Source organism: Ascaphus truei, chromosome 7, assembly GCF_040206685.1.
Source record: "Ascaphus truei isolate aAscTru1 chromosome 7, aAscTru1.hap1, whole genome shotgun sequence".
Classification (NCBI taxonomy): domain Eukaryota; kingdom Metazoa; phylum Chordata; class Amphibia; order Anura; family Ascaphidae; genus Ascaphus; species Ascaphus truei.
Window position 1 is genome coordinate 18,913,594 of NC_134489.1, and position 24,863 is coordinate 18,938,456.

General features: G+C 44.0%; 1 protein-coding gene across 23 annotated transcripts in view; it reads left to right on the forward strand.

Moving 5' to 3' along the window:
* Positions 1 to 24,863, forward strand: part of UNC80 (unc-80 subunit of NALCN channel complex) — a 118,187-nt gene that overhangs the window by 81,385 nt on the left and 11,939 nt on the right. For 19 of the 23 annotated variants that reach the window (XM_075607169.1, XM_075607173.1, XM_075607171.1 and 16 more), the window contains 10 exons: positions 2,344 to 2,544; positions 7,398 to 7,521; positions 9,197 to 9,322; positions 10,384 to 10,507; positions 10,959 to 11,165; positions 11,762 to 11,946; positions 12,655 to 12,820; positions 13,778 to 13,954; positions 14,623 to 14,761; positions 16,579 to 16,635. In XM_075607169.1, coding sequence (XP_075463284.1) covers positions 2,344 to 2,544; positions 7,398 to 7,521; positions 9,197 to 9,322; positions 10,384 to 10,507; positions 10,959 to 11,165; positions 11,762 to 11,946; positions 12,655 to 12,820; positions 13,778 to 13,954; positions 14,623 to 14,761; positions 16,579 to 16,635 — 1,506 coding nt within the window. The remainder of the gene's footprint in view (positions 1 to 2,343; positions 2,545 to 7,397; positions 7,522 to 9,196; positions 9,323 to 10,383; positions 10,508 to 10,958; positions 11,166 to 11,761; positions 11,947 to 12,654; positions 12,821 to 13,777; positions 13,955 to 14,622; positions 14,762 to 16,578; positions 16,636 to 24,863) is intronic. The other 4 variants (XM_075607177.1, XM_075607181.1, XM_075607188.1 and 1 more) reach the window with 1 other exon arrangement.

Sequence of the window (24,863 nt, forward strand, 5' to 3'; positions counted from 1 at the left end):
GGCACGGATATGTATGGATAAGAAGAAAAGCCACAATAGTGCATACTATTCCAATAATGTATTAATCATACAAATAACACGAGTATATCACAGTGTGTCTGGCAGCATGGGGGGGGAGGGGGGGATGGGGGAGGGGGAGAGGGGGATCTCTGTATCTCTGTGATACAGAGATCCCCCCCCCATGCTGCCAGACACACACTGTTGAGAGTTATACAGAGAAGGTTTTTCCCAATTCTTTCTATGACGCGACGGCTGTGACACACGCGGAAGAGAATCCTGAATGCTGTGAAGCTGCCTACACCTACACCATTATACAACGAGCTGCGGTTCTCTCCCCCACCTGATTTGTACATGGCGAATGTGAGTGTGATATACTCGTGTTATTTGTATGATTAATACATTATTGGAATAGTATGCACTATTGTGGCTTTTCTTCTTATCCATACATATCCGTGCCTTGAGGGATTTCCCTGCTACCATTTAAAGGGCTCCAGTCAGAGAGAGAAGGATCTCTGACACGTGATATTTTCTGCGATCTATGTGAGTTCTATTCTATAGATTACATCTACTTACACAGTGTTTACCATCTGCACTATATATTTGTTATTCTTTTTTGCATATTTTGCTACACCTACCTGCGCTCCTCCTCATCTCCAAGAAAGAGTCAGGAACATACTGTATTGCCCCAAAATACGAGATGATAGCGGATGATGAAAGGTCAGCAAACAGGTGGTGGTGAAGACATACACGAGGAAAGTCAGCACCGGGGCTCGGAAATACTATAACACAGGTTCAGGCTCAGATAGGAGCCCCACTGAACTGGCAGCAATTACCAAGTAAGGCTAAATGACGTTGATTGGTGACATAAGGCTGGAGGCAGCTGAGATGCTTCAGGATCTGAATACAGGCATTGGGGGATCTAATCAGCTGCAAGAGTTCTGGGTGTCCCAATAAAAGTCCATCCCCTATTTTTCAGGCTCTTTTTGTTTTGATTAACAAGCTAAAGAAGAGGTTAGTAGCCTCTACTGATATCACTGCAACGGCAGCTCCCAGATAATCTCCTTTGTCAGACCTTTTTTAAAGAGATAATCCAAGCAGTTTTAAAAAAAAAGGTTAAATCTTTTTTTTGTTTTAATATATGCAGCATTTGGTTACCATTATTAAAAACTAATTACCTAAGCTGCCGATCGATCAGCAAAATCCTGCTTCCCGGGGTTTACTAAATGGCTGCTTTTCAGTTTCAAATCAATCCTTCAGTCAGTGTAACTCACCAGCTACAATGTATCCTTATATCAGTAAGGTAACATTATCTATTGTTACAGTTTGCAGCTCAAACTGCTGGGAATATTGGCAACACATTATCACAAACAAGAAAGTGTTACAAAGATCTTACACTGCCGGGGAAATGTGCTTAAACATGTGTGACAAATGGCTTACTCCGTCTGTCCAGGACTGTTAGAACACGGTCTTTTAGGGTAGGTTAAATGACGAGGCATAACGTGCTGTTCCTTTAAACAGGTTACTGCCTGGTTTATTCAGTCCCAGGCACTGAGAGTGCCACACTGCATACACAAGAAACACAAGCAAAACAAAAGCCTGCTCACCTGAGCAATAACTTAACTGAGGTTTTACCCTGACTAGCATGGGGGCGGCTTATCCGCTTCCAATAAACAAAAATAAGGAACTTTGCAATTTGATAAAGGTGCAAAATTATTTAACTTGTTTGGGGAGAGGCTTTTCCCCTCTCTGCTTCCAGCAGCCTTCCTGCCTCCAGTCTCTTGGGGAGAGGGAAGAGGAACCAGGAAATCAGCCTTATATACCTGATTTCTAACTAGCAGGACAGGTGACAGAAATCAGGCGGCAGACAAACTCTGGTCTGGATCCCTCATCCCTCAGTTCTAGCACTTGCCAAACTGTGGGATGGAGTGCATGCATTCTGAGGCTGCACTTTTCAGCCTAAACAGGATAGAAACTGTTCAATATCCTGGGAGACCTATATATGGAATTTATTACCATACCCTGGTTTCTGTCACACATGCTATAGAAATCAAAGGATGTTCAGTATACTAAAACTCATTAAAAATGGCATTAAAAGCTGAATTTTAAAAAAAAGTAGTAAGTATTATCTAATACTACAGAATTGATGTATTTAAAAAAAACAAAAATACATGTAGGATATTGCTTGGATAATCCGACTACTTACATTTTTGGCTATGTTTGTTTCAAACCTTTAAAAAATATCCTATAGAGACAGCACAGTTGTGTTAGTAAAGATGAGAAAATGCAGATGTATATTTTACTAAATAGAAAAGATGCGTTTTGTTAATAAACCAAACTTTTTAGGTTGGCGGAAATTGCACATTCGCTCCTGAAGTTGGCGCCTTATGACACACAGACAATGGAAAGCAGGGGACTGAAACGTTACATCATGGAGATGCTGCCCATCACAGACTGGACAGCGGAGGCAGTGAGACCGGCCCTTATCCTCATCCTAAAGAGGCTGGATCGTATGTTCAATAAAATTCACAAAATGCCAACTTTGAGGTGAGCAGGTGCTGCAGAAACACGCCCTTGAGTTTCTGATGTTGCAAACCTTGAAGTAAGGGCATGAAACCGGAAAGATTCCCTCTGCTGCTGCCCGCACTCCCAGTCATGATGGTTTCTGGGACAGCAGCAGAGGAAATGAAGATCTGAAACCCCAGGTAAGTAAACCAGCATCTTCTCTAAAATATCAAATGAGAAGTATATATGTAGGACTTCTCCATGGGTGTCAAACATGACCATATGGCACATACACTACCGACCAACTTTATTCTTACTTGGCTAGCTCCGCGAATTTCGGAATATCCCGGTGATGTGCGGTTTTGTATCGTTTTCTCCCGGGGTACAGTATATAGCGTTATATCGCGCCAGTGATTTAAGCATTTTATTCCCGCTGGCTGCAATACTGCAATGCCATGTAAAAACACATGGGGGCGTTTGCGAGCTGTTGTCTTTGAAGCCGAGAAATTCATGAATTGTAATGCAGTATATACTGTATATATACATTATATACTGTATAACAACAACCCCTATAACCCCTAACATACACATACAGTACTGTATATGCACATAAATGATACTATAGGCCGGCGGGGGCGAGATGTGTTTGCAGCAGAGAGAGATCCGCTGCTCTCTCTGCGCAAACATTGGCACATTAAAAATTATTTAAAATACATTTTTATTCATAGTGTAGATGTGCAGGGGGTCTCCGGAGCTGAACTGCGTTGGTTTCAGGTCCGGGGACCCCCTGCTCCCCGAGATACAGCCCCTTTATGAGGTGCCGGTATCCCTCTGCATTTAAAGGTCCCGATCACGTGACCGCGGCATGTAAACAAAGCAGAGGGTTACCGGCACCTCATAAAGGGGGCTGTATCTCGGGGAGCAGGGGGTCCCCGGACCTGAAACCAATGCGGTTCAGCTCCGGAGACCCCCTGCACATCTACACTATGAATAAAAATGTATATTAAATGTATTTATTTATATTCATGTATTTATTTATTTATTTAGATTTATTTGATTATTTTTTGTGCTTCTGCGGTGTGTGAGTTTTTTTTATTGTGGGTAGCGGGGGTGGGTGAAGGGGGTATTAGCCCCAACGATGGTTGTTTAGGGCTTGCGGGGGGGTAGCGGGAGGGGTTGACCCCTTCATGACCGTAGCGGTATTAACTGCTACGGCCGTGAAGGGGTTAAGTGCACCCGCAACCCCCCCACAAGTCCTAAACTCACACCAAGGGCCAAATACCCCCTTCACCCACCCCCGCTACCCACAATAAAGCGGGCACGGTGGGTTAACCCCTTCATTGCCTTAGCGGATATCATCTATGGTAATGAAGCAGCATTTCTGTATTTTAATAATATTGTGCAGGAGCAGGGGGTCCCCTGAGCATTAATTTCTGGCTCAGGGAACCCTCTGCTCACTGTACAATATTATTAAAATACAGAAATGCTGCTTCGTTACCATAGCACATAGCCGCTAAGGTAAGGAACGAGTGTTTATTTATATATGTGTTTTATTCATACTGTACATGTGCAGGGGGTCTCCGGAGCAGAAACGTTTTTGGTTTAGGTCCGGGGACCCCCTGCTTCCCGAGATACAGGCCCCTTTAGGTGGTGAATATAAATAAATACATTTAATATACATTTTTATTCATAGTGTAGATGTGCAGGGGGTCTCCGGAGCTGAACCGCATTGGTTTCAGGTCCGGGGACCCCCTGCTCCCCGAGATACAGCCCCCTTTATGAGGTGCCGGTAACCCTCTGCTTTGTTTACATGCCGCGGTCACGTGATCGGACCTTTAAATGCAGAGGGATACCGGCACCTCATAAAGGGGCCTGTATCTCGGGGAGCAGGGGGTCCCCGGACCTGAAACCAACGCGGTTCAGCTCCGGAGACCCCCTGCACATCTACACTATGAATAAAAATGTATTTTAAATAATTTTTAATGTGCCGATGTTTGCGCAGAGAGAGCAGAGGTTCTCTCTCTGCTGCAAACACATCTCGCCCCCGCCGGCCTACAGTATCATTGCTGTGCATATACAGTACTGTATGTGTACAGTACTGTATGTTAGGGGTTATAGGGGTTGTTGTTATACAGTATATATATATATATATATATATATATATATACATGTAGAGGTATCAGTACCGTGTTAGCCGAGCTTCAATAATCAAAAAATAAATAGATGATACCGTTCTGTGGCTAACGAAATGCTTTTATTTGTGCGAGCTTTCGAGATACACTGATCTCTTCTTCCGGCGATGTTACAATGAATGAAGCAAGGATAACTTAAAAACAGTGTCTCTTGGAATGTTATCTGTGCTGGTCCTTCCCCCGGTGTGGATGTGTTTTATGGCTAGAGGTGTCAAAGGGTAACTGAAAGCAAGTGAAGAAAGAGTGTGTATGTGTATCAGTGTGAATAAAAATGAATGGAGAGCCCACAGTATAAACAGTGCTCTACACAAGGTGTGTGTGGAGTGAGAGGGATATAAATGGTGTGGGTGGGTGTGGAAATGTGAGAGTTTGTAGCACAACTAAAAGTGTGTGTGGATACTTAGTGGTCCCTATTGGTGTATATGGATGGAGAAATAAGGAGTATTAGTATGTGTGAGAGACAGCTGTGTGTGCATACATATAGCACAGTATGTACAGACATGGCCTTTATATATACATATATATACTGCATTACAATTCATGAATTTATGCCATCTGGCGGACACGCGAAGCATTGCAGCCTAGTAAATCCTGAACCATTATCAATTAACACATCAACCGCACGTCAGCCGGGCATGCGCCTGGCTGGGAAGGCAAAAGGAGCCCGGCATGCTCCAGGTGAACAGCGTGGCATTCCAGGAACATGGTGTAAAAAGACCAGGCGCTTACCTTGAGTTATTAAACAATGATAGGCTTACAATGAAGCCGTCAAACCAACTGTGGCTCTCTGATTTTCTGAGCCAGCAACAGAATCCCTTCTGCTTCAACCCCAGAAAAAGGGTTAATCCAGAGCCCTTAAAGAGACGTAAAAACAAACAGGCAATGGGGGAGCAAGGGATTAGATGGGCATATAAAATGACTTTGAAAAGTTGTTAGAAGTCTTGATTAGTTACATGCAGTGGTGGATTAATTAGATACACATAAATACTTACACGGCCATGTGTAAGTAAACACAATGATTGGTAACTTTCACAGGGCGAAATGTCTCTCTCCCAGCAGTAATGGATAATTGGTATGGTGAAAGGGGATATAAAAATATATATATGTGTATAATACTGTACTCACACGGCCAAGTGTGAGCAGTTGCAGGGATTTGGTTTCTTTTTAGGTTAACATTAACCCATCCACATCTGGTGGTCAGCACAATGGGGGCTGTCCTCAGGTTCCAGATTGACACAGGACTCTCTTGTTGTCAGGTGGGCTCTCCCCCCCGGTGTTGTGATGTGTAAGTTATGTGGGAGGGGAAAATGAGTGAGGCACGGTTCACTTGTATATAGTAAATAAAATGAATTTATTAATAATAACAACGGGACTCACATAGATTACAAGTAGACCCCTGGCCTCCTCACGTGGTCCAGGATCAGGTGTTATTAAGCAGCTATCACAGCCGGTCCCGCGTCCGGGATTCAGGAAGGAAGACTCTCCTGCTCGGCTGGAAATGCTGCACAGTGATCTGACTACGGAAGCCTCAGTGGGTCAGTTTCAGCAGATGAATAGAGCAACGCGTTTCGCCGACGGATCGGCTTCCTCAGGCTCAAATGAGCCTGAGGAAGCCGATCCGTCGGCAAAACGCGTAACACCTGATCCTGGACCACGTGAGGAGGCCAGGGGTCTACTTGTAATCTATGTGAGTCCCGTTGTTATTATTAATAAATTCATTTTATTTACTATATACAAGTGAACCGTGCCTCACTCGTTTTCCCCTCCCACATAACTTACACATCACAACACCGGGGGGGAGAGCCCACCTGACAACAAGAGAGTCCTGTGTCAATCTGGAACCTGAGGACAGCCCCCATTGTGCTGACCACCAGATGTGGATGGGTTAATGTTAACCTAAAAAGAAACCAAATCTCTGCAACTGCTCACACTTGGCCGTGTGAGTACAGTATTATACACATATATATTTTTATATCCCCTTTCACCATACCAATTATCCATTACTGCTGGGAGAGAGACATTTCGCCCTGTGAAAGTTACCAATCATTGTGTTTACTTACACATGGCCGTGTAAGTATTTATGTGTAGAATAAAAAGCTGCCGCAGCAGTACCAGCTGTCATTCTCTCTCAATGAATTTGTGTGTTCCATGATTGCATCTGCACATGCTCATCACTGCTGTTCTCATCCCTTCACTGTGAAACACGCTTTTCAGTAAATGACACAATTATGTATGCATTTTAACGTGGCTGTAAACTAGTTGCTGAAATTCACCTTCCCTAACTTCCTTTGTGGTTATTTGTCAAGGGGAAGTACGTTTTTCTGCTCCAATTGCTTCATTGGTTTAAGTGTTACCTTGTTCCCTCAAGTTCTAACAACATGGCCAGGTACATGCAGTAGATTTGAGTGTTTAATGCCGTTTCATATGACGGTGATTTCTCTATGAAGTGACTGATTTTGGTTTCTTACCTTGAAACAAAAAGTTTTGTACTGATACATTGGTAATCTGGTAAAATAGAGGTGGACATAAGCCACGTGCTGTGTAAGTGCCTTCATTATTTTGTATATGTGCATGTTATTTGTCTTGGTTCTTGTGTGCAATATAGAAGTTATCCTCCTTGATATACAGTGGTGACATTATCCAGACCTCCAGTTGTGTGCCGTACCCTTGGATCCTCTAACCGCTCCTCCTGTTGTGTTACAGGCGACAGGTTGAGTGGGAGCCTGCCAGCAATTTGATAGAAGGGGTTTGTTTGACACTTCAGAGGCAGCCAATCATATCCTTCCTGCCTCACCTTAGGTCTTTGATCAATGTGTGTGTCAACCTGGTGAGTAACCACAGAGGGGTTCCTGTTACACGATGGGTGTCTGACTCCCACCGTCTGCGCTCTAATCCTGCATGCGACATGAAGCTGAAGATGTACCCAGATATTGTACGTGTTGTCTCCCACTGGGAGGCGTTTGTCTCTGGCATGCGTTCCTTGTAAAAATGTACCTGTTTTCCTTTGCCTCTAATATTTCATTCTCGTCAATGCTAGAGAGGTCCTGTAAAGCATTGTAGAATAAGCAGTGGTGTTCTATACTTGCTAGTATAAAACAGCTGGTTTTCCAGCTGGACGGCTAGATGATCATTTTTCCATAACATGCTTCCTTATTTTCAGACTTACAGCTTCACTTATTATAGCTTAAAATTACATATTTTTAAATAAGGCTCTTATATTCATGTTGAAAAACAAACAAACGTTTAAAATACTCTCTTGTCCATCAAGATAATGCTTCCATGCATTTAAACAAAGTATCAATGCTACAACAGTTATAGTACTTGGTATTACAGAGTACCTCTTTTTGTTATTTACAAGTTTTAAGTATTTCATAGAATAGGTGATTTATCTTTTCCTTAGTGGTCTTTTAGCCTTAAATATTACATAAAAAAACCTCTTGAAATTGTGCCTTAAAATGAGAGTAATAATATTTTGTTTCTTATATAGTGCTGACAGTGTACATAGCGCTGTACATAGAATTCCGCAGCCACAATCAGTCCCTGCGCTATGGAGCTTACACTCTAATTGTGGTGCCTGAAGCACAGGGCGATAAAGTGACTTGCCCTAGGTCACATGGAGGATTTGAACAAGGGATTTGAACAAGGCTCCCCTGTTTCAAAATCAATGTTTTCAGTCAGTGCCTTTCCTCATTGAGCCGCTCATTCATGCTAAGGCACTTTGACCATTGCACAGTACTCCCCATTTGTTATGTTATTGCATTTCTTCCAATGCTTTCTGGGACGGCTCTGTTGTGTATAGGGTTGCCAGGTGTCCTGTATTGAACCGGACTGTCCTGTAGTTGGACACTCTGTCCAGTAAAAAAAATGAGATGGAATACTGTAAATGTATGTGTCCGGTGTTACCTCTCTGGGCTTAGTGATCTGACCGGCTTGGGGGGCCGTGGGATTTCCCCGAGCAGTGAGAGAGCAGGGCTGTTGACAGGGAGCTGGGCAGCTTCCTCCATCCTTATTGGCTGCTGCTGGGTAATATAACCAATCAGGAGGAGGTGTCAGGAGCCTGGGGGTAGGCCCAGGAGAGTAGGAAACAGCATCGTGCGGAGAGAGAGGTAGGTATGTGCGTGTGTGTGTTTTGAGCTCGCGTGTGTGTCTAGAGCGCGTCACACCTTTCACCATTGTGTCCAGTATTTTCAGAGAAGCCACCTGGCAACCCTAGTTGTGTATCTATGCTTAAAGGAACCTTCCCATTCTTGCACTCCTGCGTTCTAACTTTGCATCAGGTTCTGTATTCGGTATGCCATGCTTGGCGAATACAAATGGCGCCATTCTTACTTATCACACGTGTTCACCTACACCTGCAATCTTCTCCCTCTAAAAAGGCACTCCCCATTTCTATTGTCACCTCCTGTTGGTAGAACTCAAGGTCGCCAGACTGTGGTTTTCCCTTGGAGTCCATGGCACATATTGCATTCTTACCTGCGCTTATCGTGATGTTTGCTTTGCAGGTGATGGGTGTGGTGGGCCCTTCCAGTGTTGCAGATGGGTTACCCCTACTCCACCTCAGCCCGTACCTCTCCCCACCTCTTCCGTTCAGCACCGCCGTTGTCAGACTGGTGGCACTGCAGATACAGGTATGTTTATACAGCACAGAAAAGCTTAGCAATTCCACGTTAATGACAAATTAATCAAAGATACGAAAGGTAATAACGTTCAGTATTCCTTAGGTAAGCACTGTATCAATCTCACTCTTAGGCCAAGGCCATACAGCCATCGCCCGCGCGGAGGCGGGCGAAGGCTGTGACGTCACTCGCGTGAAGCGGGTGCGTTTTGCGTCCATGGTGGACGCGCCATGGGGGGTGTGCCTTGGGGCGTCATGGAGCTGGTTCGCCCTCGTTGGCGAACCGCTCACGTGACCTGCCTGTCGCGCCAAGAAATCAGTTTGAACTGATTTCTTGCGCAACGCGCGCCCCCCTCCTGCTTGTGTCCGCGCTGTCTATGGGCGCAATCAATGCCATTAGGCATGGTCTTCAGTACTATTGAAGTATTTAAACTTTATACTTATTACTTTATATGTTTTGTCAATTGGATGTAGCATTGGGCACCCCTGTCTTTTGTTTGTGTGCATTGGTCACGCTCAGTAGCACTCCTTTTTACATATATACAGTGTTCGACAAACCTATACATTTGCTCGCCCCGGGCGAGTGGATTTAACATCGTGGCGAGCTCCTATTGGCCCAAGCAGCACACGTTTGGTACTAGGTGGCGAGTAGATGTTTTTGTTCGGCGAGTAGATTTTTTGGTGATTTGTCGACCACTGCATATATATATATAATGTGGTGGGTGTTGGAGTTAGAGCATGCTGGGAATTTGTGTTAATTACTGCAGTACTATGGACCTGGCCTTACATGCATCAGTTGTCCCCACAGGCGGCAGTGGGATCACCCTTCTGCATTTCAGGCAAAGGCCTCAAACCACAACTACTGTTACCAGCATAACAACAACAATCACCAATGGCTGTCTCTGTCCCCTTTGTATCTTTTTACTAGGGGAGCGGTTATTTGTTAAAACTCCCCATCACTTAAACTGACACTTTCCTAAACTCATGAAACGTGCTTATTGTAATGTGACGCTTTTGCTGTCTTGCAAGACATTAGTCTGTGCGCTTTGTGAGGGGTTTTGTTTTTCCGCACAGGCCTTAAAAGAGGACTTTCCGCTGTGTCATGTGATCTCCCCATTCACCAATCAGGAGAGGCGAGAGGGCATGCTTTTGAACCTGCTGATTCCCTTCGTGCTGACAGTGGGATCAGGAAGTAAAGGTCTGAATGAATTGGTACACAGAATACGAATTCAGAGCGCTCTTAGGCTGCGCTTATAGTGCCAGCGACGCGACGGCGATGGTGACGTCACGCTTCGGTCACTGGAAAAATCCAATTGACTTGACTTCCAGCGATTGCGACCAAGCCGTCGCTCTGTCACGCCGTTGCTTCTACTATAAGCGCACACGACGGCGGAAATACGTTTGCGCCGTCGCCGGCACTATAAGCGCAGCCTTAAGCTCTTCATTGCCAGAGGTGCCCATACCCTGCCAGGTTTCAACCCCAGAGGTGGCTGCATGGTTTGCGAGAGATCACACAGAGTGAGTATAAGAAGCTGAAGTTCACTAGAAGTAGATGAAGTCCAGCCCCTTAACCCCTACACTACACATCCAAGGTATTATTGAATTGGTTAGTATGGCTGCTACGTCTTAGCTGTTTCTCTCCCTTGCAGATAGTCCCTGGCTGGAGCTGCCAGAGGTCTTCCTGCTGCTCCAGACTGTGATTAACATCCTGCTGCCTCCTCGTATTATCAGCACTTCCCGCAGCAAGAACTTCATGCTGGAGAGCTCCCCCGCTCACTGCTCCACCCCAGGGGATGCTGGGAAAGACCTGCGCAGGGAGGGGCTTGCTGAGTCCACGAGTCAGGCTGCTTATCTAGGTGAGAAGTCACTCACCTAATGTGGACAGCTGTATATACAGTGCAAGCTGATACTTCCTCTCTGATTGTTATAGCAGATAGTAATAAGAGGTCTCCCACTTCTTTCCATATGGAACGAAAGACAGCAAGTCTCACAAGTGCTTGATAACCTAGAGAAGGAGGAAAACATCATCTACTCTATAATTACAATATTATTATGATTATTACCAATTATAATACTATCATTTATTTATAAGTCTTGAATAAATCCCGCAGCACAGTATAGTGGATAATAATAGAATTAACAATAGAATTAGAATACTAACATACTGTACTCTAGTCCAGGAAGTAAGCTTACAATTTAAGAGACTGCAAGCTCCTAAAAAGAGGTACCACATTACTCCAAGATCCTGGGAATAAGGATCAAATGACCATCTTAGCTGGTACTGGGTTCTCAGATAATGGTATCCCACTTTATAGACCAGTGCCTTTACTTCTTGACTAGTCCATCTTTCCATTGTGGTTCCTCAGCAGGTAACACTGCATTGACTGTCCTCAGCAGGTAACACTGCATTGACTGATTCTTATCTCCTCACACTCCTTTCTTTGCCTTTCAGCCCTGAAGGTCATCTTGGTCTGCTTTGAGAGACAGTTGGGAAGCCAGTGGTACCGGCTGAGCTTGCAGGTGAAGGAGATGGCCCTGCGGAAGGTGGGAGGCCTGGCCCTCTGGGACTTCCTGGACTTCATTGTCAGAACTCGCATTCCCATATTTGTACTCTTGAGACCTTTCATCCAGTGCAAGGTGAGTCCATCTCTAACGCCAGAACATCCAGCAGGTCTCACTCAGGCTGCGATACATTGACCAACACTAAAATTATTCAAAGATGGTATTGATTAGTTAAAGTGGCATTTCAGTAGTAGTGGTAGTGTGCTTGATTGCAGAAGAGCACAGTGCTATTCAAATGTAGGTACATATTTACTAAGCAGTGCTATTCTATAACACGGTCCAGTGCCGGAAGACAATTTACAGCCTGTTCCTATTCCGGTGTTGAAAGGTATTTTATGGCATAGTACCGCTCAGCAAAAATGGTGCCTAATCCTCAATTCTACATATATAAAATAATTGTAGTTTTCAGATTTTTGGGATTAGGACACAATGGTTGCTATTTTCCTCCATAAGAAAGAGCGGTTTTCGTTTAACGTGTAAGCTAGTTTTAATAAAAAGTAAAGCAAAAATGAAAACAAGGCATTGGATATTTTTAGAGCACTTGGCATTACTGTGCTAAAAACATTTTAAGGGGTTGCACCATTTTCAGAGGGATGGAATGCTTTAGATGTCTCTTTCAAGATACGTATGGTGTGTTACCTATGGGTCAGAGGACAATACATTGCACTTCATTAGTGTTGAAGAGGTTGAGTGACGTCCAAAGGTTACAGAGTTGGGTGGAAAGTGTCCCACGTTATGGGAAGTTCCCTGGTCCCACATTATGCCCTTCCTCGTGTCCCGTAGCTGTTGGCACAGCCGGCCGAGACTCAAGATGAATTGAGTGCACGGCAGCACATAGCAGACCAGCTGGAGCGCCGATTCATCCCACGCCCTCTCTGCAAGAGCTCTCTCATCAACGAGTTCAACAGCGAGCTGAAGATCCTGAAGGAAGCTGTGCACAGTGGCTCAGGTAAGAACCCATCCAAGGCTGAAAGCACAGCTTCATGGAAGGGCTTAACAGTAGCACATATCATAGTGGGACATCTCCAATTTTTGCATCTCTTTCTGCCATTTCCCCCCACTTTTTTTGCGTGTTAAACATCCATTATACATTATTGTATTATTATTGGGAGGACTCTGAGTCATCCCATAAGGATGGAGGAAAGGAGCTTTCACCAGCAACAAAGGAAAGGGTTCTTTACAGTAAGAGTAGTTAAAATGTGGAATTCAAACTACCCATGGAGACTGTGATGGCAGATACAATAAACATCTTTTTAGATAAGAAAGGTATACAGGGATATACCAAATAAGTATACATGGGAAGGATGTTGATCCAGGGATTAATCTGATTGCCAATTCTTGGAGTCAGGAAATAAATTATTTTTCCCCTTCTGAGATATCATTGGATGATATGTCACTGGGGTTTTTTGTTTGCCTTCCTCTGGATCAATACGTAAGTATAGATATAGGATAAAGATAAATTTAGCATACTGTAGGTTGAACTTGATGGACGTACTGTACGTCTTTTTTCCACCTCATCTACTATGTAACTATGTTAGTACTAGTATTATTAGTAGTAGTATTTTCTTCTCCCAAGCAGCAATTGAACTCGCAATCTTGAGTTAGCACACTAACGTCTATGAAAATGATATAGGATCAAGTAGTAATTCACTGTTATTGTGCTATGGTATAATAAAAATTCTTCCCTACGCAGTGTCATGATTTATTTATTTATAAAATGTGTTACCAGGAAGTAATACATTGAGAGTTACCTCTCGTTTTCAAGTATGTCCTGGTCATAGTTAATATGACAAATAATACATGGTTAAAAATACAGTTACATAAATGAACAGGGTGATCAGATGTGACATATATTGCTGGTATTCTATTAATTGAGACTCAAGTCCCTGTGCCTATGTTTTTTTAGCGTATCAAGGAAAGACCTCTATCAGCACCGTGGGCACTTCCACCTCTGCCTACCGCCTGAGCCTGGCCACAATGTCCCGATCCAACACTGGCACAGGTACCGTCTGGGAGCAGGATAGCGAGCACTCCCAGCAAGCCTCACAGGACACGCTCAGTCGCACCGACGAGGAGGAAGAAAGTGAGTGGAAGGCTCCCGTGTTACATTAGTTAATGTGTTGTGTGGCTTCTTGCTGTTGGACTCGGGATTAAAAGCTTCAAAAACTACCAAGCAAGGTGCCCAGAGATGCCAGGCTATAGGTCCTTTTGTCTTTAATTACTACAGTAGGTCACTCCATGGAGGGAGAGATTTGGTGGGTCATAGGCACATGGTTATTACTGTTACGATATCACCCCATGATGATACAGTGACAAAAATATGCCAACATTTTTTCCCCTTTGTGCTACCATGAAATGGAGGTGCAATAAGTCTTTCCCTTCTATGTCCATCCTATTGCAGTACAAATGACTGTACTTCATACTGTTCTGTTTTACAGTTGTATCACATTGTAATGGGATCAACAAGCTGAATAGGTCATAGAGCTTCCCTTTATCTGTGGCTGAGTTGCAGTGGGGGGTGACAGACCTCAAGGGCATCATGCATCTTGTATCTGTGTTTCCATCTGTACATGGAACGGGAGGAGCAGGTCCAATAATAATGTACCTGAATGGAACATTTGTATCATATTACCCTGTGTGCAATACATATTGATCAAGTTCTGTTTATTACAATGTAACTTTACTTTGGAATTGTACATTTTGCTGCACTTATGGAAGCACATACAAGGCAGCTCTTCTCTGTGTTTCTAGATGACTCCGTGAGCATACCCAGTGTGGTAAGTGAACAAGATGCGTACCTCATGAGTGCCATTGGGAGAAGACGTTTCTCCAGTAACACCTCCAGCATGTCCGTCCCTCAGGCAGAGGGGAGCATGCTTCCCAGCCAAAGGTAAACTGTGCTGACCATCCACTGCTACTCTCCTTGAGCTGGCGCCCATTTAAAAGGGAAGTTGATATGACCATCCCGTCTCATGCTAGATAAACCATAACTGAATTCTCTCTTTCAATGATGGGTGGGACATGGACACTGTTACCCAGGGACTTTATTAGAGGAGCGATAGTTGACGCCACCGCATCATGACACTTACTAGCCAGTGATGAAGTTTTACATATAAATTCAAATGTTGAGGTCTTTGCATCTCATTCAACCAAGAACTCATTGCAGGACTAGTGTAAGAGGAACATGGTCAATGCTTGGTCATCCTCATTTGATACGGTCTATCTTTTTTGGTCATGGCAGCCATGTAAGGAGAGCTCTTTTTGTAGATGCACATCTATTTCAACAAGGACCATTGGCACAAAGTCCTGTTAAATGAGTAAATTGGCTCTGAATCTTGGTGACTGGGCTGATTCATGAATCGGCGCTCACAGATGTTATAACACTTTGGGGAGCTCCCTGCCCAGAGGGTGAAAACATCCCTAACACGAAAGTTCCAACCTTCAATTTTGTGCATAGGACAAATTGAAGGTAGAACACTGCAACACATCGTTCCTGTTTAAGTGTGGCTTGGGCTATTCTGCTTCATTTGTATATGTGATTAAGATTACATCCAGCCCTGATTTCCGAGCACTACAGCTGTTGTATAGTTAAAGCAGCAGAACTAGTTATTTTCTGTAATTATTTTTAATCTCCATTTCTGGCGAGACCATGAGATGTCTGTATCCGTCACCTGATCTGCACTTTTATGTTACAATCATTTTAGTCTTTTACAAAGGGAGAAAATGTCACCAGGAAGTATTCTTACTGACCAATGGGTTAAACCTTGTGCATGTATTGATAAAGTCATCATGTCCCAGTGGAAGTGTTTCCCTAAGAGTGGAGCTCAGGAGGGGTGGAAACAAACATACAATTCAGCATTTTCAATAAAATATTTATCACAGAAAATAAGTCCAAATATAGAAGCTCACCGGTCCTCAGTCTACAAGAATGTGCAATTATATTTAACAATGTCCCAGAATCTAAATAGGAGACTTTAGGCCTTACTCTTCAAAGCAGCCATTTGGGTTGTCTCCTGCCAAAAATTGCCCGAATGGCAGCTTTGGATAATGTAGAATAAGACTATGTATGGGCCATATTTATTAAGTACTGGTAAGCCAGAAGACATCTTAAAGACCATTCAAATTAATTGATGCTACAGTGCCTTGAGGCATATCACCATTTAGCAAATATGACCCAAAAAAGGACATTTTGAATGGGGTAACTTCTAAAACTATAATAAAACTCAACTGACCTCAAACCTTACACTGCCAGTGAAGCTCACAGAGCAGTACTTAGCAGCACAGAGTTTTAAAGACTGAGCATGTATTGAAGTTTGTGATTTTAGACATTTTCCAAATGAGTAACACTTGACAGAACAGCCCATTTTTTCCCCTAGTCCTGCTGCTTTAATTCCAAATTCACAAATCCTAAGGCCTGGCTTCCTCTGCTCTCCTCCTTACCCTACCCAATTTCATTTGTTTCACAGAGCATTTCCCCTTCCTTTCGAGACCCCTTCTCCTCCGCCCTCCAGCTTGTACCATTGTAACTAGAGAATGCCCCAAACCAAGGAGGATTTGCCTGTCCTTTTGGACTTTTTGTTCTGTTCTTTTCTTTGTATATTTCCGTTCTTTTGGAATACAGTTGCATGCATACGTTTTTGTTGTTGTTTTGTTTTTTGTTTGCTTTATCTTTCCCTTCAATGCTTCATCTCCCTGCCCCTCCTGCAGTGAACCTAATGTTCTTGACGACTCCCATGGGCGTGATGGCGAGATGAGCCTGTCTAGGTACGAATGCTACCTGTCTGTATTGTGCTGTGTGAGGGAGAGAGAGGATAGAGGCCAGAGTACAGCTCCAGAAGCACCTCCTCCCTCTCACTCTCATACTGTCTCTCCATTGTCCTCTCCATGCCCCATGCTGGCCTGGACGTCAAAGGTGCATTTTGTTTCTTCGGATAACTCTCAGCCTAACTTCCATTGGCCAGATAAGATGAACCATTGTTATTTTAAGAAAGTTGTGTTACAGACCCATTCTACTGCTGCCTGCTCCTATGCATTTAAGAAGGGAGAACACAAACTCCTGCTTTAATTTGCTTTAAGTTGACACCCTTGAGTTTTTGGTTGGCCATCTTCAATTAAGGGCATCTTCAGGTTCCCAAAGCAGATATTTCTGATAAAAACAGGTGTGGTTGCTGGTCTTGTTACCCAATCAGTTAGTTAGCAGGTTTTACCAGTTGTTATTAGAAGATATATCAGAACGATAGCTCTTTTATCTGCCTGGGATATGCTAATAGACAGTGCTTCTCACACCTCTCCTCAGCATCCACAACCGGACCAGGTTTTTTAAGCCAGACAACCAATATATTATTGGCATGCAAAATACGTGCATTCACCTCTGTGCAAATGCTTTAGCGACTCTTATTAAAACATGCTGTGGCCCGCGCTCCCTGAGAGGTTCCAGCTCTAGGGCACAAACTGTTAGTAATGAAAGACAGAGAATTGCAATAAATAAATCAAATCCCTGCATGCAGCTTACAATTTTACAACTCAAAAGCAAATATCTAAACTAGAGGGGGAAACTAAAGCAAAACATTCTCTGAGTGAAGGCAAAATGTTTAGTTCTTGCCCCTATATTTTGATTTTTCTACTGAATAATGATATTTTTGAGCTTTCCCTTTATTAATTGTAGATTACAAGCAGTTGGTATTGATACTGTATATGGTGGCTCACGTGATTGTACTGAAAGGAACCCTAGCTTTACAGTTCCTGGGTTAGGAAATCACGGTCAGTTGGTTTTGACCCAAGAAGCACACCTAGGAAATGCTGACACATAAGCCTCTTCTTGTTTTGGGGATGTCAATATTATAGCCACAAGAAACATTGGCCACAAATGTTGCTGGTCGATTTGAGACATAAAAATGCGCACACAATGTTGGTGATTTGAACCCTAATTCATTTGCACATACCCGCAAATGAAAAATAGAGATACAGGTTCTAAAAGCTACATTGGTACATTGGAGAAGTGCAGATTAGTTGTAGGTCGTGATGCTTTTCAATCATGAGCGCTCTTCATAAATGAAATGATAGTTTACAGAGCTTTCGAAAACTCACAGATCTCTTTATGTTATTCATTAATAGATGAATTATTGTTTTTTTTACTGTGAATAAAAATACCAATGCTGGTACATTTGCATGTCTCAGACAGGTCTTCAACCCTGTCTTTCCCTGGTATCGCTTAGCAAACAGTGCTTCCACTGCAGCCAGGGATTCTGGGTAATGACATGCAAATGAAAGCCGTTTCCTCCAGTCAGACCTGCTTCTGATAACACTTGTGTTAAAATACCCTCTATTTTCTGTTGAGAAAACAATACAGACCTTGCTCATTAAATATTGTGATACAGTTTATCGGATCAACCTAAGCGTTCCTTATGGATGTAGATTCTAGATGAGCTTTTTTTATTCCTCACCGTCTCCTCTACAGATGTACACAAGACATACAGTAGTAATAAAACATCTGAGACTTCAATCCTCTTTCACACCCTCTTCAGAACATCCAGAACTCTCATGTCCAATGAAGAATATTTCCACTTGCACCTACAATTTCTCCAGAACTGATACACACACGAGTCCTGGCACTATATACCGTATTTGCCTGATTATAGGGCTACCCTAAATATAAGGCGACCGATCCCCCCCCCCCTCCCCTAAGTGGGGAAAAAATTGTTGCTAACTGTCTCCTTCCTATCGATCCCAGCACAATGCTGGCTATTGTGTTTATAGCTTACACAGGACCTGTGTAAGTGATTAACACAGTAGCCGTCTGCGCATGCGTGAGAGCTTTCACATGTGCAGGCGACAACTGTGTTAATAGCTTACATAGGACAAGGAGCACTAAGCGATTAACATAGTTGCTGTCTGCGCATGCGCGAACTCTTGCACATGCGCAGGCGGCTACTGTGTAATCGCTTACACAGGAGCGGACGCACACACGGCAGCAGAGCCCGATTATAAGGCACGTATGGTCTTTCAATATAACTTTATTGAAAAAAAAACCTTGACAAAACCGATATGTAGTACATGTATGTGTTATTATAAATAATTTCCTCGTGGCATGCAGCAGCGTTCGAAGGCCAGAGAAGTGACTGATCGTAACCACTGCCAAGAGAGTAAAGCTTTGCCCGGGGGAACCTGCACCTTTAACGTTCAGACGTAACATGTCATCTAATGCAAATGTCATAGTGTTGTTAGAAGCTTTGTATCTCTCATCCGTTCCTTGCCAGGTATATTCTATGCCAGGCTGGAGATGTTTGCAATGAATTGAAAATCAACTGTGACAAGTGAAGTTCTGTTGAGAAAACAATACAGACCGGCGCCTTAGAGTCCAAATAGTGGGATAAATAAAGGTCCAATGAATGGCTTGGGATATCCAATAGATGACAATCAAGTCCAGTGGACAGCAGGTTCCTCAGCAACAACAATGATGTGATATGCAGGGGAGACAAGAGAACAAGATCATAGTGTACCAAATATGGTTAAAACATGTAACACATAGACAAACAAGCACATACAACAATAAACATGTAGGCTGACTAATAACAATAGAATTTAATGAACACAATAAAATACAGCAACTGGTGACGAGCAGGTCCAGGATCCGGTTGTGAAAAAACGGAATCCTACTTACAGCAAGTCCTCAGGATATGCGCAGGTGTAGGATTAGAGATGATCTGGCGGTGGGTGATGGTGGACGCGTGCCGCATGTAGAAGCCCGCAGGTAACTCCTCAGATTGCTGCCGGTATAGGCAGCCTTGCCTTCCGCTCCACGAGGTGCTCTCCGCTCGCGACCGGAACTGCGTCACAGCGGGCGGGATAGCCTGCCGCTCGCGCCCGGAAACACGTCACAGGGGGCGGGACACCGCTCCAAATCTCCCAACCTCACCGGGTCTCACTTCTGATGGTAATCCAAATTTACCGCAACTCCAGGGACTGCTACAATGATCTGCTCATCTGTCAATGATTGTGTTCATTAAATTCTATTGTTATTAGTCAGCCTACATGTTTATTGTTGTATGTGCTTGTTTGTCTATGTGTTTCATGTTTTAACCATATTTAGTACACTATGATCTTGTTCTCTTGTCTCCCCTGCATATCACATCATTGTTGTTGCTGAGGAACCTGCTGTCCACTGGACTTGATTGTCATCTATTGGATATCCCAAGCCATTCATTGGACCTTTATTTATCCCACTATTTGGACTCTAAGGCGCCGGTCTGTATTGTTTTCTCTTGTGTCTCTCAACTGTGTTTGGGTTAGTTATTCCTGGCAGCCTTGCCTATTTTATTTAATTATAATTATTTATTATTTTGTATCACACTGTTGTTAAAAGATACTGTGTGCACCTATATTTTTTAGCGCTATATACACCATTCTTTTTCAAGTGAAGTTCTGTTGCTATCATATGACTTACTCATCTTTCTCAAGATTTAAGAAATCACTCTAGTGGAAGAAGTCTTTGCTCATTTTTCTGAACTCCGGGTTTGGCCAATGTGGTTCAATATTAACCTCTTCAGTGCTAGGGAAATTGTTGAGTATCAGTGTTGCGGTTCAGGGACTCGTTCTTAATGTTGGTAAAAGGAACATTTAGAGAGTCTTATAGAGTCACATTTTGGGTGCTCCCGTCATTTTTGCCCATGACAGACAATGCATCGGTTTTGTAGAATCCCTGTATATTTTATATGAGTTAGAGAATAAAGTTGAATTGAGGGTTAGGGTTATTAAAGAGGGTGTCAACATTAAACACTGTTTTGGGACATCACTCTAATATTCGTTCTGCACCTTAACTCTCACTTGTGCATTTCTAAACAGTGAAACTCCTGGTCTATGCTGCCTCAACCCTCCACCCTTGCATTGTGTTCCAGTTACTCCTTCGCATTTCACTCAAGTTAAGCATTGGCTATCAACTTCTCTGACCCTTACACGCCTCTCCCCCTGACACAAGGACAAGCTGAGAGACTGTTGTTTTAGTAAAGTGACCGTTGTGTCTAGGCATTATTGAGTTTAATGGGAAGTAGAGGCATTACATGGGGTTACTCAGTACGTCATTGTCATAAGTTCATTGTCACTGTTACTCATTTGTGACTATGCTTCTTTGCTGGCTCTGTTTAAAGCAGCAATTCCCCTGATTTGATTTTTTTTAAACTTTGTTCTACAGAATTGGAAACCGAGGGATCCCCCTGAGCTGACCCATGCTATTTCTCTGGGTACCCACCTCCCCCTCTGGTTCTGATACATTTACCTTTATATATGCCAGTGTTTCTGGCCCCTTTTGGGAAATCAATATGGCTGCCATTGAAGCCTCACTCCCGCAGGCCAATAGGAAGCTGCAATGTCATTAGAGCATAACAGTGCAGCTTCTGATTGGATGACACCAGCAGCCATCTTTTATTTTCCTTTCATTTTATCGGCACATAAAAAGGTGAATATACCTGCTTCTCAGAGCTAGAAACCGCTCCCGGGGACACCCTGGTTCCAATTTTGTTTAAAACAAATAATAATACAATCAAAAAAAGCTATTATTGCTGCTTTAATTCCTGGACGAGGGTTGAGTGGAAGTGCTGTAATAAACAGGAGGGAATGCAACGGTGATCGTGTAATCGTACTGTTTGCTGTCTCTCCCCTGAGTCGCTGTGTGTTTTTATGGAGAATAAATTCTCTTTGAGCCTTGAAAGCCAACATCAAGCGTTTTTAACTGCCAGGGAGACCCACACAGCTGTGTTTTGCAGCACAGTGTTCTTACTGAGCTAGGCATAACAAAGGCAATTGCTCCCTACGGCCGCTCGTTCATGAGAACAAAGACACTCAAATACAAAGAGGCACAGAGGGCCACAAACACAAATAGGCCATAGGATTGTGCCATTTTTGGTTTGTACCATACTGTGAAGCTCAATGATCTCAGCTTTATTGGGGCTTTATTAAAAATGAGAACTAAATCAGAGTAATAGGAAATGAATCCACTGAGTTCTTCTGCCTGTCCCTAATGAACTATCCTCTTTATCCATTAGGATGAAGAGGAGACATTTCCCAAACTGCCTAAAATAGATCAACTTACTCTCTGTAGGAAAGGGGTTAACTGTTCCAGTGAGAAAGAGCTTCCCCCAGCCATGTTACAATAGGAAGTTGGGAAAGGGCCTTGTTACGTGACATTTCTGAGGTGAAGCCTTTCCTGCTTTGCAGACGATAAATACAAATAGAACAGGTTGGATAAAAAGCACTTTAACACTGAAAAGTCTGATTCACATACTAAAGACATAGCAGTATGATAGGCTTACTACCCATGTATCCCATCCATTTATAGTAATTACATTTTGTGTACATACACACACACACACACACACACATACACAGAGTTCGACAAATCACCCAAAAATCTACTCGCCCAACCAAAAAACCTACTCGCCACCTAGACTCGCCCCTAGTCCCGCCCCCAACCCCGCTTTAAAATAAAATATAAATAAAATACATTTAATAAATTCCTAGTCAGAACAACCTTCGTTTTTGACATAAATGTATTTATTGTATTACATTATACTACAATTAGTCCTTGTTACGTGTGTGTGTAAATGTCAGATCTAGAAATAAAAGCCAGATGTGAATGACTAGTTTCCTGAACCCCTTAACCAGTTTCTGGACGTCCCCGCTTCACAATATCTAAAGCAGCAATCCCGCCTGGGATCTTACCTGATCCGCAGTCCCTCAATGTCCAGGTACCTCATTCCCGCAATGTTATACATTGGAGGGGAGGTGTTCCCTACCTGTCTTCTGGGTTGGGGGGGGGGGGTTCTGATGTCTTCCATGTGATCCGAGTTAGATCTGGAAGAAAGCAGTATATATTATTTTGGTGTAGTATAGGACAGTTAAGATATATAGGGTAAATAAGATATCCAGATACAGAGAGGGGAGACAGAGAGGAGGGGAGGGAGAGACAGAGGGAGGGAGAGACAGAGGAGACCAGAGAGACAGAGAGAGGGGAGAGACCAGAAAGGGGGGAGACCAGAGAGAGGGGAGAGAGAGACCACAGAGGGGGGAGACCAGAGACCAGAGAGGGGGGAGACCAGAGAGGGGGGAGAGAGAGATCAGAGAGGGGGAGACCAGAGAGAGGGGAGAGAGAGACCAGAGAGAGGGGAGAGAGACCAGAGAGAGGGGAGAGAGAGACCAGAGAGGGGGGAGACCAGAGAGAAGGGAGAGAGAGACCAGAGAGGGGGGAGACCAGAGAGAGGGGAGAGAGAGACCAGAGAGGGGGGAGACCAGAGAAAGGGGAGAAACAGACCAGAGAGGGGGGAGACCAGAGAGAGGGGAGAGAGAGACCAGAGAGGGGGGAGACCAGAGAGAGGGGAGAGAGAGACCAGAGAGGGGGGAGACCAAAGAGAAGAGAGAGGGGAGACCAGAGAGAGGAGAGAGGGGAGACCGGAGAGAGGGGAGACCAGAGAGAGGGGAGACCAGAGAGAGGGGGTGACTGACTGACTGGGGGGGAGGTGACTGACTTGGGCAGGGGGGATGACTGATTGGGGGGGTACCTCTGGTGTCACACACATACTCCCATACACACATACACATTCTCCCATATATATATATATATATATATATATATATATATATATATATATATATATATATACACACACACACACACACACACACACACACACTCTCCCATATTTACACACACACACACACACACACACACACACACACACACACACACACACACACACACACACACACACACACACACACACACACACACTCACTCCCATATATACACACACACACACACACTCTCCCATATACACACACACAGCTCCCATCTACACACACACACACGCTCCCATATATATACACACACACACACACACACTCTCTACACACCTTTTGGAAAGGCCGCGACCAGCACCACCACCACGCTCCCCCCCCCCCCCACCCATCTCCTGCTCCGCGGGGACCTGAGGGGGCATCCCCGCTCCCATCTCCCGCCGCGCTCTATGACGCGGGACCCGGGGGAAGCGGAGACATGATGGGGCATCCCCGCTCCCATCTCCATAACTGCGGGCAGCAGGAGAGCTGGGGAGGGGAGGGAGGGAGAGGGGAGGGAGGGAGGGGGGGCGGGGAGGGAGGGAGGGGGGGAGGGGAGGGAGGGGGGAGAGGAGGGAGGGAGGGGGGGAGAGGAGGGAGGGGAGGGAGGGGGGAGGAAGGGGGGAGGGAGGGGGGAAGGCACAGATGGTACTTACTGTGTCCTCCATGGGAAAAAAATGGCCGCTCGTTGGGGGCTGGCTCATATAGAGCCTGGCCGCGCGCCCACAAAGCCTGGGATAGCGCGCCAATCAGCTGTCAGGTAGGGGGAGTTTTTTTTTTTTTCAGCGCAAGCAGGGAAAATTCAGCGCGAGGCAAACTCTAGGGAAAGGCGGGGGAAGGGGAAGGGAAGGAAAGTACCCTCGCAACTGCTAAAGATAGGGTCTGTGGAGCTACTATCTGGGGTGAATATGAACTAATACTAAAAGTATTAGTTAAAATTCAGCGCGAGCAGGGAAATTTAAAAAAACAAACACGTGTTCTGCTTGGGCCAATATTTACTCGCCCGGAGGTTAAATCCTCTCGCCCCGGGCATGTAAATGTATATGATTGTCGAACACTGTGTATATATATATATATATATATATATATATATATATATATATATATATTACAACAAGACAAACTGCCTGCAACAGACTAAGCAAATAATGAGTACTTAAATTAGTAATATAATAACCACTAACGGTGCTAGGGACTAGAAGTAATATAACAATGAAAAGAAAAAGAAAAGCGTCCCAACTCAGCACTCAAGTATACTCAGAACAAATATCAAAGAAAATTATGATTTATTTAACAGCACAAATAATCAAACATATATGTTTCTTTTTCTTTTCATTGTTATATATATATAGATGTAGAGTATACCTCTACATCTATATTGCATGAAT